This window comes from Pseudophryne corroboree, chromosome 4 (genome assembly GCF_028390025.1).
Source record: "Pseudophryne corroboree isolate aPseCor3 chromosome 4, aPseCor3.hap2, whole genome shotgun sequence".
NCBI classification, from domain to species: Eukaryota; Metazoa; Chordata; class Amphibia; order Anura; family Myobatrachidae; genus Pseudophryne; species Pseudophryne corroboree.
This window is the reverse complement of record NC_086447.1, coordinates 417,301,928-417,322,322: the sequence shown is the minus strand read 5'-3', so window position 1 is coordinate 417,322,322 and position 20,395 is coordinate 417,301,928. Positions and strand designations below refer to the sequence as shown.

At 47.2% G+C, this 20,395-nt stretch overlaps 1 protein-coding gene across 2 annotated transcripts in view; it reads left to right on the top strand.

Annotated features, from left to right (window-relative positions):
* The first annotated feature begins 7,055 nt into the window (after positions 1–7,055).
* The window catches only part of SLC17A5 (solute carrier family 17 member 5), a 108,336-nt gene continuing 94,996 nt past the window's right edge, over positions 7,056–20,395 (top strand). The window contains exon 1 of one of the 2 annotated variants that reach the window (XM_063916816.1): positions 7,056–7,492. In XM_063916816.1, the coding sequence (XP_063772886.1) occupies positions 7,387–7,492 (106 nt within the window). In that variant the 5' untranslated portion in view covers positions 7,056–7,386. Of the gene's footprint in view, positions 7,493–9,138; positions 9,160–20,395 lie in introns of those variants that run through there. The other variant, XM_063916817.1, reaches the window with a different exon arrangement.

Sequence of the window (20,395 nt, the reverse complement as noted above, 5' to 3'; positions counted from 1 at the left end):
ATACGGTGCTTTCTTAGGCTGTGAGGGAACCTGAGGTAAAAAAGTCGACTTCCCAGCTGTTGCTGTGGATACGAGGTCCGAAAGACCGTCCCCAAACAATTCCTCACCCTTATAAGGCAAAATTTCCATGTGCCTTTTAGAATCAGCATCACCCGTCCACTGCCGAGTCCATAATACTTTCCTGGCAGAAATGGACATTGCATTAATTCTAGATGCCAGCCGGCAAATGTCCCTCTGTGCATCTCTCATATATAAGACTACGTCTTTAATATGCTCTATGGTTAGCAATATAGTGTCCCTGTCAAGGGAATCAATGTTATCAGACAGGGAATCAGACCACGCTGCTGCAGCACTGCACATCCACGCTGAAGCAATAGCAGGTCTCAGTATAGTACCTGAGTGTGTATATACAGACTTCAGGATAGCCTCCTGCTTTCTATCTGCAGGCTCCTTTAAGGCGGCCGTATCCTGAGACGGCAGTGTCACCTTTCTTGATAAGCGTGTGAGCGCTTTGTCCACCTTAGGGGATGTCTCCCAGCGTAATCTATCCGTTGGCGGGAAAGGGTACGCCATTAGTAACCGCTTAGAAATTACTAGTTTCTTATCTGGGGAACCCCACGCTTCTTCACACGATTCGTTTAACTCATCAGATGGGGGAAAAGTCACTGGCTGCTTTTTCTCCCCAAACATAACACCCTGTTTTGTGGTAACCGGGTTAATGTCAGAAATGTGCAACACATTTTTCATTGCCGTTTTCATGCATCGGATGGCCCTAGTGGATTGTATATTTGTCTCATCCTCGTCGACACTGGAGTCAGACTCCGTGTCGACATCTGTGTCAGCCATCTGAGGTAGCGGGCGTTTTTGAGCCCCTGACGGCCTCTGAGATGCCTGGGCAGGCGCGGGCTGAGATGCCGGCTGTCCCAAAGCTGCGTCATCGAACCTTTTATGTAAGGAGTTGACACTGTCGGTTAATACCTTCCACATATCCATCCACTCAGGTGTCGGCCCCGCAGGGGGCGACATCACACTTATCGGCACCTGCTCCGCCTCCACGTAAGCGTCCTCATCAAACATGTCGACACAGCCGTACCGACACACCGCACACACACACAGGGAATGCTCTGACTGAGGACAGAACCCCACAAAGTCCTTTGGGGAGACAGAGAGAGAGTATGCCAGCACACACCACAGAGCTATATAATCAGGGATGTACACTAACACACAGTGATTTTTCCCTATAGATGCTTTACATATACAATTTGCGCCTAAATTTAGTGCCCCCCCCTCTCTTTTTTACCCTTTGAGCCTGGAAACTGCAGGGGAGAGCCTGGGGAGCTGTCTTCCAGCGGAGCTGTGAAGAGGAAATGGCGCCAGTGTGCTGAGGGAGATAGCCCCGCCCCCTTCTCGGCAGACTTCTCCCGCTCTTATATTTATATTATGGCGGGGGATTTTGCACATATATAGTTTATTGGACTATATTATGTGCTTTTTGCCATAGAAGGTACTCTAATTGCAGCCCAGGGCGCCCCCCCAGCGCCCTGCACCCATCAGTGACCGGAGTGTGTGCTGTGCATGGGGAGCAATGGCGCACAGCTGCAGTGCTGTGCGCTACCTTAATGAAGACCGAAGTCTTCAGCCGCCGATTTTCAGGATGTTCTTCTTGCTTCTGGCTCTGCAAGGGGGACGGCGGCGCGGCTCCGGGACCGGACGATCGTGGACGGGCCCAGTGTTCGATCCCTCTGGAGCTAATGGTGTCCAGTAGCCTAGAAGCCCAAGCTAGCTGCAAGCAGGTAAGTTCGCTTCTCTCCCCTCAGTCCCTCGTAGCAGTGAGTCTGTTGCCAGCAGATCTCACTGAAAATAAAAAACCTAACAAATACTTTCTTTACTAGAAGCTCAGGAGAGCCCCTAGTGTGCAACCAGCTCGGGCCGGGCACAAATTCTAACTGAGGTCTGGAGAAGGGGCATAGAGGGAGGAGCCAGTGCACACCAGATAGTACCTAATCTTTCTTTTAGAGTGCCCAGTCTCCTGCGGAGCCCGTCTATTCCCCATGGTCCTTACGGAGTACCCAGCATCCACTAGGACGTCAGAGAAATGCACAATAGTTTAGTGCAGTGTAATGCAACATATCTACCATGTATAATCCAAGTGCACAGTCTTGAACCTGATCCCTAGAGGAAGGATTGGGCCCTCAGGCAGTGGGGCCTACCGGGCGTTTCCCTGGTACCCCTGTGGGCCAGTCCAACCCTGTTCTCACCCACTACGGCTCCTTCTGGGAGGGGAAGGGCCACCATATTACCCTCTTGGGCATCTAAAATGGGTTCTTCCTGGGAAGAACCCTCCCCAATGTCTGACATGTTACACACTCACACACCCCTATCACACAGGGGAGCTTTTGGGGACAGACCCACACCAAAGTCTGTCAGAGAGATACAGAGGGATTTGCCAGTTCACACACTGCGCCTTGTATGTGAATTGTGGAAATATTACCCACTTACAGCGCATCTACTAATAATAGGCCCACAGACCTAATTATAATGAACACTCCCTGCCCCTTCTATAACACCCTGTACTTGTATCAGCATTGTCATGAGGAGAAACAGCGTTCAGGAGCTTCACACAGGCGATTCTGCAGGAGAAAATGGCGCCCAGTGAGTGTTCTGGCAAGTCTGAGGAGAAGCCACGCCCCCCTGTAATGGCGCAATTCAGCCTCAACAATGTAATATTTATACTGGCTAGGGATGTCACATCAGCGGCTGTACATGTATGTTCCCTTTTTGCCAGTGAGAGTAAGGTTTTAAAACATGCCCTCAGAGCGCGCCCCCCGAGCTCTGTACCCTTGTGCTGAGACATGGCGCACAGCGTCCTGCTGCTGCGCGTGTACCTGTATGCCGCCAACGATGACCGGAGTATCCCCTCTCTGCAGGTAATATACTCACCAGCCTTCTGACTTCTGGCTCTGTTAGGGGTGGCGGCAGTGTTGTGGGAGTGAACGCTGGCCAGGCTTGGGCTGTGTTCAGTACCCTTCAGGAGCTAATGGTGTTCTGTCAGCGGAAGCAGAACCATTAACTAATTGAGGAGTTGGTTCCTACTTCCCCCCTAAGTCCCACGAAGCAGTAAAATAAAAAACCTAAGAAAGTCTTTTTCCAGCAAAGCTCTGTAGAGCTCCACTAGTGTGTATCCAATCTCCTGGGCACATTTTCTAAACTGAGGTCTGGAGGAGGGGCATAGAGGAAGGAGCCAGTTCACACTGTTGAAAAGTCTTAAAGTGCCGAAGGCTCCTGCGGAACCGTCTATACCCCATGGTACTAAAATGGACCCCAGCATTCTCTAGGACGTAAGAGAAATTTGGTTACGCTATGTTATTTTCATTGTTTCTCTCATATTGTTACATTACAATGGGTCCCAGAAAGAGAGATGGACACAAAATGTCTTAAATTATGGGTCCTCGGGAGCCACATCATTTTCATCTCAGTGAGATCACTGCATACAATTAAAATAAAACAATTCCAAATGGGAATGAACGTTTTCACGTAACACTGTTGTATTTATGTAGAACAGTGGTTCTTAAACTGTGTGCCATGGCACCCAGGGCTGCCTCAGGACACTTGCAGCAGGAACATGCAGTCAGGGGAGGCATTGCCTGTGATTAATTATTAAAATAATACAAAAAAGAAAATACTTATGATGACACATATTCTGTGTCATAAGTATCGTCTTTATTTTATTCTAATAATTTTAACTAGTAAAATCAGTTTGGGAGGCACTGACAGCAGTGCCTCCCGTTGACAATGGAAATGGGATAGAGCGGGGGGCGGGGCCCAAGCACTGGGCTTTAAAATCCCATTTAAAAAAAGGTTGAAGGCGGCACGTAAACAAGTGCCCCGCTGACAGGGACACCACCCTCAAGTCAGCGAGGCAGCTGTGATTGGATAATGGATCCTGTGCTAGATCCGCTGTCCAATTACCCCTATATGTGGCGCGGCAGGCGGAAGTGACGGCGGGTCCCGGCGGTGGAGCTGTCCCGAGCACCCGGCTACAGCAGCGGAGGAGCAGTGGCCCTGAAGACTGGAGAGGAGGGAAGCGGCGGACAATTGTACCTAAGGATGACATATAAACACAATATATTTAATTTAATATTTCTCTCTAAATTTCTCGATAAGAAACTTTTGGCCTAGGTGATTCCCCCGCTCCAGAAAACGAGAAGATCATACGCCGTGATTCAAAAAAGTTTGAGAACCACTGATGTAGAATATGATGTAATTAAATTACGAGCAGAGTTAATTCAGAAATATAACACGTTGCATTCTACAGTCAGTGGGCTTTACGCTCTACCTGGCAGTATTTATGGCTCGGATTTAAACAGTAGCTGAATGGATTCTGTCTTTCATTATGTATACTTTCTTTCTTCTTCTAGTGCAGTGGTTCCCAAATTTTTGAATCACGGCTCTCTAGAGCAGGGGTGGGGAACCTGCGGACCTCCAGCTGTTGTTGAACTACACATCCCTTCATGTCCTGCAACAGTTTTAGCATGGCCAAATAGCAAAACTGTAGCAGGGCATGCTGGGATGTGTAGTTCAACAACAGCTGGAGGGCCAAAGGCTCCCCATCCCTGTTCTAGAGTATTAGAATTTTTTTCATGGCCCCTCTAGTTTCATATTGAGAATTTTAGTAAGAAATATTAAATTAAGTAAATTGTGTTTATATACTGTATCATCCTTAGGTTCAATTATTTGTTGAGGGACAAGATTTGCTTCTGTGTTTCCACATATTTTATGATTGACAGCCACTAGCACTGGTTTTGTATTCAAGGTCTCTTTGCACCCTAGGCAAAGCTTCAGCCTAGCCCTAGAGCCCCCTAACATGCAACTCCCACCACCACCACCTCTCGGAGGGGAGATGCAGGTGGCCACTAGGTGGGCTGGGGAGAATTGCATCATTAAACATATACAGAGAAAAGGAATAACACTCACTGCATCCGCATTTGGGGTCTGTTGGGGATATTAAAATGTATGTGTATGCATACAAATATACACTCATACATATATTTGTATGCGCCTTATTGTGTTCCATCCCCCCATCTGTAAGTTCATTACTGACCCCACCTCCTCCATATGTACTGTATTGTGCCCCAGTGCCCGTGTTTTCCCTATTATACTGCTTACAAGTGCAAACCACCCATCAGGCTGTAAGATCTGTACTCTCTGTGGTCCTGCAGAAACCCCCATGGGTTACTTACCTAAAGGGCCCCATACACTTACGCGACATGTCCGTCTGACATGTCGCGGGCGATCACCCCTGACAGCCTCCTGGGGGACAGGATCGCCCAAGATACATCATATGCTGTCCTTTTGCATACGATGTATCTTGGGCGATCCTGGGCGATCCCAGCCATGCCTGCGGGGTCAGACATTATTGAATGTGCAGCACATTCAATCTGGAGGATCCAATCCGATGCTCATGGTAACGTGCATCGGATCGGATAGGATTGGAAAAGCCTCCAAAATGCCCGATTTCATCCAATATATTGGGCCGAATGCCCGAAATTGGATGAAATCTGGCATTATCGTCCTAGTGTATGGGGACCTTAAAAGTTGTTTCCTTGTTTTCCCTCGGCATTGGCAGGATACCTCTTTCAGGCGGCAGAATTACAGTGACACTGCTGGGTGCAGACATGTAGTCAGGTGCTGCTTGCTGCTGGAGAGCCGGGATCCAGGAGCCCAGAGTTGGTGCATCAGGGCTATGAGGAGTGCTGTCACATGACTTGATGTTACACGTGTCAGCACTGAGGAAGCGCTGAGACACTATGTGGAGCAGCCTGATAGCAGTTGCTACGCCTGATAAGAGCCGCAGCAGCAGCCAGCACAGTGTAAAAGGAGGAGGCCGCGTACAGAAACATCCTTAAGTTTTTTGCTAGATGAATTCAGTGGCGCCCTCCAGGGGAAGCTGCCTAATGGTAGAGCCGGCCCTGTTTGTTTTATACTGGCACGGGTCATGCAGGTATAACTCTTCCTGCTAGGTGAAGCAGGAAGCACTAGTGGCAAGATGTGTGATCTCATTTTCTGGAGCGGGGGAGTGAAAACGCCCCCCTCTGGCGATGCCTGCTAGACTCCCTCCCCACAGTGCATCAACCCCTCCCGGCCAGCTCCAGTGTGCATGCGCGAGATCTTGCAAACCTTGCGAGATCTCACATGCAGTATGGAGATCGACAGACGCAGCAGCCACTACAGTGGCTGTGAATGGACATCGACACCTGCACCTATCCAAATCGATAACTGCAGGTGTCAGAACAGTCAGTTCCACTGATCGTTCTTACATTGCCACGCACATCAGCGTGCTTACAGGTAGCAGCACTGATATAGACAGGGGCACATATCGTCATTTCACACACACTGCCACAGTAATACATGGGGGAGAAGTGGTATCAGTGTATAAAGGGATGTGCGGTGAGCTAAATAACTCAGGAGGCACTGGCTAGCCCCAGAGCCAGATTTACATGCAATTTATGAGCCAAATCGTACATCTGGGCATTATACACAGGTGCAGCAGTGTAAACGCCTGGAAATTTGGTGAGTTTTGAACAGAGATGTGTGGAAAAGATAGCCAGGTGAGGCACTGCCTCCCCTGCCATAGACTTTTTACTCCAGAGTTTTGGCTATAAAATTATTCGAATAATGCAAAGAAGATATTTCTAACATATTCTTTGTATTTTTTATATACTTTATACAGTCAAAACTCTGGTGCAAACGTTAGTATGACAGTAAAGACTCTGCCTCACCCCACCGCACGTCAGTGGTGCATATAATGTGTGCTGATACTGCTTCTCCCCCATAATGGCAGATAATCTACCCCTAAGTTACTAAAGGATAACGTGGACGGAGATAAAGTACCAGCCAAACAGCTCCTGTCATGTTACAAGCAGTGTTTTAAAAAATGGCAGGAGCTTATTAGTTTGTTGTTTATCTCTCTCAACATTATCACTCTCCAAGACTATTAGTAGATCTAATACATTAGTACAGTTTTCAGTCGGATATATTGCACAGCCTCTCCTCTAGGCGGCAGCGTTGCCACTGACACTGGCACAGTACACTCCTCCGTGTATGCGCTGTTTCTGAGATACCCGTGCCGCATGCTAGGCCCCACTGTATGACATAGAGTAGGGAGAGCAGGTAACTTATGGCTCGGGCTCTCTTATGCCTAGTGTATGGCGGGCGCTGTGCTGTGAGCGGCAGCGTGTCCGGGATGAGGAAGGGGGACGGCTCCCAGGCTCTAGGAGGAGTCTGCGGTGTTTGCTAGCAGCTGACTCAGGGATGCTGCTTCCTAGCACGGGACTCGGCTGACGGAGAGGGAGGATAAGGCTGAGCTGCTGCCGGTCCCCCAGCAATATGCCTGCATGGGGAAGCGACAGCGAAGCGGAGGACCGGAGCCCTCTGCTGGCAGAGGAGGATGTGGTGCGGCAGGGCAGCATACAGAGCCCCCCTCCTGCTAAAGGTAAGGAGGGTCCACATTATACTGTAGTACATATCATCAGGAAGTGGCCCAGCCAATCCCTGCCCCATTTAATAATAATGCAGTGACAGGCACAGAGGAGGCTGTATTATGCTTGCAATATCATCATCACTTTGGTTTAGGCAAAGAAAGTAGTGGTGACCACCGACTGCTCCATGCATCAGTGGTCGATGGGTAATCACCATCATTCAGTATCCATTCATGGTGATCAATTAGTAGTGGTTTGTGTTTTGCACGTGTGTGGTTGGCGCATGGACAGAATGCATTTGTGTTTTACCTTCAGGCTCAGCTGTTTACATTATGCCATCAGTGGCAAAACCACTTATAATTGGCATTTGGCCATTGATGTTGTTAAACCATCGATGGTTGATGGCCAATCCTAAATGAAGGTGCTCAGTAGAACGTATGAGCCAAGTTTTAAAAATGATTGAAGTTGCTTTCATTACAGTATCTCCCCATATGACTGAAAAATGCCATACAAAGGGGTCTATTCATTTAGCAAAGAAAAGACCTGTTTTGCGTAAAACGTGTTTTCTCTGCTTTGGGCTTTTCACAGAAAGGGCTAACATGGAGATGTTCCTGACTTCTCCAGCAGCACCCCCGCTCCATGCCTTAATGGCATCACCATACTTTAGTGTGAGTGCGATTCATGAAGGAAAGGAAAGCTCTGTTTTGCACTTCTCCATAGAGTTCAAGTTCGATGTATAGTGATAAGTAACCATTCACTTTTCACTTTTTGTACGTCAGTAGACCCCATAGTCTTGTGTTATGGCAGATCAGGTACCCACAGATCTGGCTATTATGTAAGACTTGTCGGTGCCTGGATCTTTTACTTGCACGCTATTCCGATGGTCATGCATTTGAGCAATTGTCTGTGGTGTGTACCATCTTTTGATGGCATTAGCCACTGTAACATATTTGTTTCAATATAGCAAACATTTTCAGTGAGGGTCCTTTGGATCCCACTCTGTTAGTGGCCTATTGCTGCTCTATGGTAGTGGGAAAATTGACATTTAATGAGATACATTTCCCCCTCAGTGTCTTAATTATCATCATGGCTCACCCACATTGAGCATTGACCACTCACATGAAGGGGCTTTGCATGTGTAAAGCTGCTAGGTACTGCTCTTCCATGTTAGTATTGGCAGTGTGGCATTTGGCTGGGATATCACTGTCAAGAATAGAGAATGCCACCCTGGTCTACACTAGGTAAGAAGTGGGGGGCTTGCAGGATGCACACACTGGCTTTATCCGGGGGTTAACTTTAACCTTTCAGTACACCTATATATTTTGCAGCACCTTAAAAAGAATATTCAACTACTCACATCAGTCCATGTCCCAATGGAGCTTACAATATATGTTTCTGCTGCGGGGTACACTGGGCTCCACAAGGATAGACGTTGGGGTGTAGAGTAGGATCTTGATCCGAGGCACCAACAGGCTCAAAGCTTTGACTGTTCCCAGAATGCACAGCGCCGCCTCCTCTATAACCCCGCCTCCCTGCACAGGAGCTCTGTTTTGTAGTTGGTGCTGCAGTAAGCAGGCACATAACAGAGGGGCTGCTCCAGGCAGCCCTAAGAAGAGCTTTTTTTTTTGAAGAAAAAAGTGAGGACTACAAGGGCAGCAGCGGTGGGCCGATTAACCTATCAGTATGTGCTTGTTTAGAGTGTAGGATAAAACTGAAATATCCAAGGAAAGCCCGTGTAAACACAAGGAGAATATAAAAACTGGTGGGTTGGAGCAGCACAATTAGGGTGGTAGTCTTCATTAAGTTACACTCCCCTCATTTCCATGTATCTAGGTTCTGTGATGGGCTTTATAGGGGGCTTTCAGTCATCTGAAGATGGCGGTAGTCAGTTGTTAAAACAAAAACAAATGCCTGGCGCTAATAAAGTGGTTAAAAAACAATATCCTTCGTGAAATACAAGTCTTCTATTCATATAGCAGCAGAGGAGTATTGGCTTGTGGTAGTAAGCCAAAACTCACCTGGACACACCAGGTGTATGGAACATAAAAACACAAATTTCTCCCTGCGCTGTTACACTATAAGAAGCAATATGGCAAAAATTCAAGTGACTCCAGCTACTAAATTTAAATAATTAGTTTTAATAAATACAGAAACCAATAATGACTAGTCATATATACATTTAGCCAATGTTATGCTTCCTAATTGATTCCTCAAGGAGGTGGATCATGTATAATTGTCTGTCCATAGCGGTTTTTTGGAAAGCTTTGCTTGTGACTGCAGCTGTATATATTTGGATTACTCCCAATTAATATGATGTTATTGGTGCAGTCTTTTAAGGATTTACCCCGTACAGTTAGTTTAGTTCACAAATAGCAAGTTGTAATCTCAATGAAAATTCTCCACTAAGGGAGCATTATGTGTAACCTCCGGGAGGTAGTTTGACTGGAGGAGGAGAAGAATCCTCAAACCGAGGGAGGTTGACTCCAGCTGCGGGACTCTGCACACGACAGGCACCTGTAGCTAGATGAGCTCACATCTTACAAGTACTGTACCTCAGTAGCGCTTGCGCCGATACATTTGATATTAGTCCTCGCGGCTTTAAAGAAGTTGTACCAACGGGTTTTGAGCCAAAGAGGGGTCCCAAGTGAATTACCTCAGATGCATTTCGCTCCTACTGCAGCTTTTTCGAAAGCTCCAGTAGGAGTGAAACGCGTCTGGGGTTATTCGCTTTGGACCCCTGTCCAAAGGGAATAACCTCAGGGATGTATGCGTCCGTATTGTGACCGGTCACATAACTACATCCCCTCCAGTATGTGCTGCAACAGTTTTAGCATTCCCTAATAGCAGAACTGTGGCAGGACATGCTGGAACTTGTAGTTTCACAACACCTGGAGAGCCACAGGTTGGCCAGGCTTTTTTTACAGATGTATCCTCATGCATGTATCCTTTTTATGCCATATTGTACAAGTTACCTCTCACTATTCCCGAGCTTGCTCAATTTTGCTTCGTTGCTGGCATATACTTGGTGATTAGGATTAGTTTTTTTTGTAGCAAAGGAATTTATATAAAGTTGCAGATAAAGTATAATGATGCATGGCACAGGTAATTTCTGTCGGACATGTCTTTTGCCTTTTTAAGCATACTGCGTATGTTTCCCTCAATTGTGCGTCTTGCTTTGCTCATGCCTCATAGTGTACTTGGGGACTTATTCAGAGTTGTTAGCAAACCAAAAAAGCACACAAATGGGTAAAACAATGTTGCACTGCAGGTGGGGCAGATGTAACGTGCAGAGAGAGTTAGATTTGGGTGTGTTGTGTTCATACTGAAATTTAAATTCAGTGTAAAAATAAAGCAGCTAGTATTTACCCTGCACAGAAACAATATAGCGCACCCAAATTTACATGACTGACCGCAGCATCCCGACAATGAGGATCCAGACACCTGACAGAGGTAAGTATTTTACTCCTTTCCTATCCCCTATCCTATCCCTAATGCTTGTGGGGTGGCAGCTAAGGCGAATCAGTGGGGGGTGGAGGCTTGGATAACCCTCGAGGGGGGGTTGGCTACTGCTAAGCAACCCCCAGTGCCTAACTCTAACCCCCCCCCCCCCCCCCTCCTCCCAGTTCGTAACCCCAATACTCACCTTCAGCATTCTGAATGCATCCCGGGTATGGGATCCCGGCAGTCAGAATGCAGGCGGTCAAAATACCGATACCACGCAGCCTGAAATTACAACAGGTGTGCTGGAGCAAAGTAACCCGAACCCTCCGCCACAGCCTAACCCTCACGGCATACCTACGTTAGTGATTCCAGCGTCAGGATTCAACCACCGGTATTCTGACTGCCGGAGAGTGTCAACTATATCCCTTTCATGTACTTCCCAGAAGTCCTCATGCTGAGCAGTACATTTTCAGGACATTATGCAGTTTTTAGACCAGCACCCACTCTTTTTTTTTTTTCTTGACTACTGACACTTAAATGCTTGTCACAACTAGCGGGTGGCATGAAGAAGAACAGCACATTGTATTGTTACACTAATGTCACCCCCGGTGCTGGTTGGACTTTCTCAAGTGCTGCTTTTCTTGTCTCATGGACAAGTTTTTTTTAGTTGCCGTGAAGTGAGTGAGATCGGTAAAAGCATTAAGCATTACAGACACACCTGACTGTACTATCCACATGGCTGCCTCGGATGGTTCCTCCTTGGGCAGGGTGTGCTTCATTTGGATCTTTCCATGCAGGGTATAGCATACTCCAACACATGTGTCAGTTTTCCCATACATGTATTTGTCCCTTGTATGGCTCATCTCCCACTGTGTAACCTTCGAAGTGCGCCTAACATAGCTGCCTTATCTGGTGCACTTGTGGATGGGATGAAAAATACATGTACCTGGTGGTTTTGTTGAAACCCTACTCTGAACTTTAGAACTCTGCAATCTCCCATTTTGTGTTATCTCTTCTAGGGGTGGACTATTCCACCCTGGGTAATCCTACGCAGTGCGCCCAAGATGGCTGCCACACCTGGTACCTGGTAAGGGTGGAATACACAACCCTTGGAGGTTATTACCCAAAATGCCTACACCAATCATGCATTATGCTTTCTGTGTGCTCAAGGATTTTTTTTATTTTTTTATGTCTGTGTGGTTTATCTTTTGATGTATTACTTAAATCTTCTGTATTATGTGCATTGTTTGAGTTCAATATGGCGCTGCGGATGGCTGCCTCTGTTCTGCTCTGCTCTGCCAAGCAGCCCTCGCTTTTAGTTTTACATGTATAATATGTTGTCTATTGTACAGTTGCAATGTGCAGTATGAACTCATACGTGTAATGTATGCTACATTTTTCCCCCTTCTTATGCTATGTGTTCCCCCTTCATGTTGCTACTTGGCAATGCATTGTACCACAAAAAATTCCTAGTGTACATGAGTACACCTGGCCAATAAAGCTCATTCTGATTAGCAGTGTATAGTGAGTTAATTAGGAATATAACCTAACGGCAAGTATTTCCGGAGCACTAGACAAATGTTCTCTTGCACAAGCAGATTTCAGTTAGTAAACAACCCAACGAAAATAAAATTAGTTCCAAAACGCAAGATGGACACCAGTATTAAGAAACACAGTGACTGTCTTTGACAGTGCCTCTAGCATAAGAGAAATAATAGGATTTTAGTACCTACCAGTAAATCCTTTTCTCCTAGTCCGCAGAGGATGCTGGGGACTCCAAAAGGACCATGGGGTATAGACGGATCCGCAGGAGCTTGGGCACACTATAAAGACTTAAACTAGGTGTGAACTGGCTCCTCCCTCTATGCCCTTTCCCCAGACCTCAGTTAGAAAACTGTGCCCAGGAGAGACTGACATTTTGAGGAAAGAATTTATAATTTAAACACAGTGAGTGTCATACCAGCTCACACCACGAACATACCGCAAGACATGGCCTTCAACAGAATACCAGCCCACGGTATGAAAAACATACAGCCATATGCTGAGAGAATATGCAACACAACCTGTGTGTCAACACAACCAATAATAAGAAACCACATGGCAAGGCATGAACAACGTCAGCAATAGCCTGACAGAGAAGAATCACCACAAAGCGCAACCAAAATCAATAACTGCAGACACAGTACACACTGGGACGGGCGCCCAGCATCCTCTACGGACTAGGAGAAAAGGATTTACCGGTAGGTACTAAAATCCTATTTTCTCTTACGTCCTAGAGGATGCTGGGGACTCCAAAAGGACCATGGGGTCTATACCAAAGCTCCAAAACGGGCGGGAGAGTGCGGACGACTCTGCAGCACCGAATGAGCAAACATGAGGTCCCCATCAACCAGGGTATCAAACCGGTAGAGCTTAGCAAAGGTGTTTGAAACCCGACCGAGTATCCGCTCGGTAAAGATAACCCGCCGAGACACCTCGGGCATCCTCCCAAGAAGAGCCCATCTCCTTAGTAGAACGGGTCTCTACCAACTTCGGTAATGGCAAACCAGCCGTAGAACTAACACGCCGAAACGTATCATAAATCCAACGTGTAACAGAGTGCAGAGACGCAGGCGCCCCAAGCACGCTGGGAGCATACTGACAACAGAGCCTCCGTTACCACAAATTGAGCCCAATTTTCGACATAAACCTTCAAAGCCCTGAATACATCTAGAGACTTTGAATCAGCCCATGCTGAAGTCACCACAGGCATCAAAATAGGCAGACTTTTGATAAACCCCGAAACCTGTTCGGCAGAACTACTATCCGAGTTCTCAAATCAAATCAAATCTCAAACAGGGACTGTTGTGAGACAAAGCCGCTACTTCCGACAACCGCCTCGCAGTTTCCCAAAGGGCAAACGCATGCCCACTCTCCAAGAAAGAAAATTTAACACAGCCTGTAATAAAGGTTCCAGTCAGTGAGACCCCAGAAACTTAACACCACGGCAAGACCCCACTGTGCCAATAGGGGCACAAATGGAGGTGGGGCGTGCAGTATTCCTTCCACGAAAGTCTGAACGTCTGGAAAGGTGGACCAAACTGCCCTGAAACCCAAATACGGTAGTAAGGGTTTGCCGTTACTTCTTTCTAGCCTGAAAAAATGTGGAAATTACCTCACTGGGAATACCCATTCAGACTAGGATATGGTGTTCAACCGCCATGCCGTCAAACACAGCCGCAGTAACTCCTGATACACGCCCAGAGCTTGTTGTAACAGTACCCCCCATAGAGGAAAATGCCAGTGATCTTATATGAACAAATCTTGAAGAACTGTATACCCAGCTCTCCCTGGCTAGACCAGAACAATGAGGAACGCCGGAACCTCCATTCTCCTTACGTTTATCACCTTCAGCAGAGTGAAAACGGAGGAAACACATATACCGACTGAAAACACCCAAGGTGTCACAAGGTCGTCCCCCGCTATAGCTTGAGTGAACCTTGACCTGGAATCCTATTCCTGAGGTCTCTCGTTGAGGCGAGACGGCAACATGCCCAATTGAGACACTCCTCAAAGACTTGTCACTTCTGTGAAACTTCTCGATGACGACTGTTTTTCCCCCCGAATGGAGAGCGCGTCTGTGGAGGAAATCTATTACTCCTTCGTTTACGTCCAGAACAAAGACTGCTAATATAATGTTTACCAGTCTTTCCACTCGGCGGCAAACAATTTCAGCTTCTGCCATAGCCGCTTTGTTCCATGTTCCGCCCTAGCGACTTACTTACTCCGCTGCTGTCAAGTCGTTCGACAGAATTAACACGGGCAGATCGCGAAGAATATGTTCGTTGAAAAACCGCACTTAATTCAAGAAAGCTTAATGTAGACAAGCCTCGCAGCTTGACCTTTTTCCTCTGTAAATACTACCCATGTAAGGACTGCCCACCAGCCTCGGAGATCTGCACACATGGACACCAGGATCTAAACCTGGATCCCGAACCTTCGTCCCTCTAGGAGATGAGAACTGAGCAGACACCACAGGAGTAATATCCTGGCTATTAGAACAATATTCCAGTGTCTGCGCCGGTGAGACCCAGACCACATTCCCAACAGGTCCCATGAAAACCACACTAGCAGTCAACCTGCTCACCGAAAAAAAAAGGCGTCTGAGGCCGCACCCAACTTCTATATCAACGTAACATATTGATGAAGTGGCACTACAAATCTGATTCGACTCAGGATCCTCAGACCTCTTTTCCACAGGAAACAAAGAACTTCAACCGTTCAGTATCTACCCTGATACTATCTCCGACATCTGCGCCGTTGGGAACAACAGCCCATCCCCGTGTTGAAAACAGGCAGAGAGAAACAATGTATTGCACTACTTGTTTCTTGACCTCGCCCCACTCAGGCGAACATCTCCATATAGAATAACAATGGCTCCTACTATCGAAAGAAAACCATCATACTACCATCACTCCCGTGAAATGGCCAAGACAATCCTGGCTATCCCTCCAGGAAATCTGAATGCGTAGAACGACGCATGTAAAACCCTTTTTTTTTTTTTAAATATATAACCGGGACCGGAGAACAAGGCCCTGAACCTGACACACCCTGGTACGGCGTTGCGTGCTACCTCCCCTTCCAGAGGGGAGACGGCCAAATCCCTTAGAAAACCAGTGAGGGGAAACATCTGTACTCCAGAATGTCCCCCTGTGGATTCTATAAGTAATTCACCAGGGGTATTCGTGGACTAACTGAAAGTAGTAACTGAGTCCTCACCGGAGCAGGGTCCCTCCACATAGACTCTGCGACCTGTGGTGTATGTGGTTAGAAACGACATCCACATCCGCGAACCTAACCAGGCTGCAGAACTCTTACCTTTTCACCTTTCACAGGCTGTACAGAAAGGGAAAAAACAAAAAACTGTATTTTAACCGAGTAAAAAAACTGCATCCCTCAAAGGAATGCGTCACTAACTGTTGCCAGGGAATCTAACTCCCGAAGTTAGACTTACCAGGAATATCCATCCCCCCAATCAGCGGTACACCATCCCAGAGAAAAACTCCAGTAACACACGGAGTCAGCCTCAGCAATCCCCCGGCCACACTACCTGTATACATACGACAGCCTGCCGCAAAATTATAGAGAGGATCCAACATAAGGAACCACCCTCTCTCTTTAGGGTAAATCTATTTAATGACCTACCAAACACAAACACTCCCTCATGTGTATGCAATGCAAAAATCCCACAGCATAGAAAAATAATCATATCACTTAGCTTTCCTGTATACGATGCATTGAGGCAGGGCCCCGTGTCGACCAGTCGTTGACTTTCACCATCTTCCATCCGTGGCGGAAAGAGAAGAACCCTATGGACTTCCGGAGAGGGTGTGAGTCACAGCCGACCTAGAGCTTTATCAACAGAGCGATCAGCACATGAGAAGGAATACTATTACCCCAGTATTCATCAGAAACATCATATGAATATATATATTGCAATACACATATAGCCACATATCCTAAATATATATAAACTATATATATAATCAGATTGTCCCGAGCCTTCTGGTCCCCAGTGACATTAATGTGGTCCGAACGTGTATGACTATGTACTGATCTACCAGGAAACATTATAGTCGACAGAAAACCCCAGTATTCATCGACAGCAGGGATTAGTAACCAGGGAAAAATACGGTCTTGCGACCCCAAGGGGTCCGAGGGAAGTAACGTTCAACTTTATATACACAGGTATAAGTCATATACAGCATGTCCAGTTACCCCCGGTGACAACAGTTGGTGCCGACAGGGTCACCCACATACCATCGTGTCCCCCATAAACATATACTTATTTGTAGCAAGTACCCATGTGCATCGGCGATTGTCGACAGTGGACCCATATGTATTTCTAACCGAACACTCACGCCTGTCGACACAAGTGTACTAAACTGGGTATTTTTGACAGGGAGCACACAAAAATTACACACAAGAATGATTGCATGCCCAATCCTAAATAAACTAGTGTTATATATGAGTATACAACACTAAAACATTGTTTGTGCAATACATACATCTTGGCGGGGGACAGGGGGGAAAAATGGCGCTGACCCTGTTTGTGTGAGAGCTAAGCCCCGCCCCCCTTGGCGCGCTATAGCTCCTTATATCCCAGATATACAGGTCTGGCCCATATATAGTGTAAACACACTATAACATATGAAATTAATGCTGCTCAGGGCGCCCCGTGCGCCCCACACCCAAGCAAACCCTTCAGCATGTGGGCGCGCAGGCTGTAAAAGGCGGGGTTAACGGCCGCAGCGTCCGGGGAACGGTTGCCCCTCTTCTCCCCGCTCAGTAACTGCCGCTCAGGGCGCTCCCCCCCCCCCCCCCCCCTCCCTGCACCCATGGAAGCCGGCGGCGCTGGAGCAAGTGGCGCGTAGTGCGCTATAAGCCGCCGGCGGAGTCCGGGACACAGAGCCCCGGCCCCTCACTACCATACAGCGCTTGTAGAAATAAACCTTGTACCTTGCTGCCCAGGGCGCTCCCCCCCCCCCCCGCCGCCTTGCACCCGTGGAAGCCGGCGGCGGGAGATCAAAGGCGCGTAGCGCGCTGTTGCCGGCGGGGGTATGAGACACTGTGCCAAGGCACCGAAAAAACACTTTCACTGCCAGCCCTTTCCAGAAAACAGTAACCTGCGCTCTTCAAAGCCCTCCCCCCCCCCCCCCAGCGCCCTGCACCCTGAGAGTGCTGTTGGTGTGTGGGAGCATAGAGCGCAGCGCGACCGCTGTACCTCCGTTACTGAAGTCTTCTGCCGTCTGAAGTCTTCTGTTCTTCACATACTCACCCGGCTTCTTTCTTCTGGCTTCTGTGAGGGGGGTGACGGCGTGGCTCCGGGAACAAGCAGCTAGGCGCACCAAGTGATCGAACCCTCTGGAGCTAATGGTGTCCAGTAGCCGAGAAGCAGAGCCCTTAAACTAAGAAGTAGGTCCTGCTTCTCTCCCCTCACTCCCACGCTGCAGGAAGCCTGTAGCCAGCAGGTCTCCCTGAAAATAAAAAACCTAACATAAAGTCTTTCAGAGAAACTCAGGAGAGCTCCCCTAGTGTGTGTCCCATCACTCCTGGGCACAAAGTCTAACTGAGGTCTGGGGGAGGGGCCTAGAGGGAGGAGCCAGTTCACACCTAGTTTAAGTCTTTATAGTGTGCCCAAGCTCCTGCGGATCCGTCTATACCCCATGGTCCTTTTGGAGTCCCCAGCATCCTCTAGGAGGTAAGAGAAATGTGTTTACACAAATGTGGTGCCAGCAGGTAGAACCTGAAAAATTACACACAAATTTTCTTTATGGCCTAAAACAATCACAAACGTCTAAAATAGTGAACAGGTTAAATATCGCTGTGTGCATTAGACATTGCAAACTATAATAAGGGACATGTTTAGTGGGTTCAATTTATTTTGTGAAAATAGCAAAGGAAAACAATTTCAGAGACAAAAAAGTTTCTCCTGTATAACATACATAAATTATGGAAGATATTTACACAGTAATGCAGATAATGGAGGCGCACACTGTTTCACACCTAGGCTTTTAGCAAGTAAATGTATTTTATTTTGTTTTATTAAATTAGTCATTGTCTGTTATAGGAACTGATGATTTCCAAGATACATTTGTGCAGGTTGAGTCTCCCACGTCCGAAAAGCTTGGGACCAAAAGTATTTTAGATTTTCGGATTTTTGCGTATTTTGGAATGTTTGCTTTCTATACTTAGAGATCTTGGGGATGGGTGCCAAGTCTAAACACAGAATACAGTTATGTTTCATGTACACCTTATACACATAGCCTGAAGGTCTATTTATACAGTATTTTTTTATAATTTTGTGCATGAAACAAACTTTTTATATATACATGAAATGAATTTGTTTAATAGACACATAGGGGTATATGCAATAGCGGGCGAATTGGCAAAAAAGGCGAATTCCGGGACGTTTTCGCCTCCAAAAATCAATTCGCCTATGCAGTGCAGTCATTTTTCGCAAAAAAACGGCCCGTCAAAATTCGCCTTTTCTCAATTCGCCTTTTTCCGAATTCGCCTTTTCTGCAATGGTACAGATGCTGCAATTCGCCTCCAGCATATTCAATTCAAGTTTGGAAATTCGCCTGCAGTGCTTTTAGACAGCAAATTCGCGATTTTCAATCCGCCACACTTTGGAGGGTGAAAACAAATAAAAAAATTTTAAACATGGTTTTTTTGGTGTTTTTTTTTTTGGGAATAGCAGATCTATTTATATTAGAAGGGATTAGGTTTTTTTTTTTTTTTTTTGGGGGAGGCACAAATATTATTTATATATTTTTTAAAATAATATTTTTTTTTTTTTATTGCTGGAACGGTAAAATCAGAAAAAAAAATGGCGTGGGGTCCCCCCTCCAAAGCATAACCAGCCTCGGGCTCATTGAGCTGGTCCTGGTTCTAAAAATGCGGGGGAAAAATTGACAGGGGATCCCCCGTATTTTTAAAACCAGCACCGGGCTCTGCGCCTGGTGCTGGTGCCAAAAATACGGGGGACAAAAAGAGTAGGGGTCCCCCGTATTTTTAACACCAGCATCGGGCTCCACTAGCTGGACAGATAATGCCACAGCCGGGGGTCACTTTTATGCCGTGCCCTGCGGCCGTGGCATCAAATATCCAACTAGTCACCCCTGGCCGGGGTACCCTGGGGGAGTGGGGACCCCTTCAATCAAGGGGTCCCCCCCCCCCCAGCCACCCAAGGGCCAGGGGTGAAGCCCGAGGCTGTCCCCCCCCATCCAATGGGCTGCGGATGGGGGGGCTGATAGCCTTTGTGTTCAAAAAAAAGATATTGTTTTTTCCATTAGTACTACAAGTCCCAGCAAGCCTCCCCCGCAAGCTGGTACTTGGAGAACCACAAGTACCAGCATGCGGGAGAAAAACGGGCCCGCTGGTACCTGTAGTTCTAATGGAAAAAAAAAACCCAAATAAAAACAGGACACAGACACCGTCGACAGTAAACACTGCCGACACACACATACTTACCTATGTTCACACGCCGACATCGGTCCTCTTCTCCATGTAGAATCCCGGGGTACCTGAAAATAAAAGATCAATATACTCACCTCAACAGGCTCCAGAGATAAATCCACGTACTTGGCAAAAAAAGAAAGCGCATTTACCCGCACCAAAAACGGACTGAAAGGGGTCCCATGCTGACACATGGGACACCTTTCCACGATTAAGATCTGTCAGTGACAGCTGTCACTGACAGGTCTCTAAGCCAATCAGGAAGCGCAACTTCGTTGCGCTCACCTGATTGGCTGATCGCTGTGACAGCGCATCGCACAGCTCCCTCCATTATATTCAATGGTGGGAACTTAGCGGCTAGCGGTGAGGTCACCCGCCGGTCAGCGGCTGACCGGCGGGTGACCCCACCGCTAGCCGCTAAGTTCCCACCATTGAAAGTAATGGAGCGGCTTTGCGAGGCGCTGTCAGAGTACAGA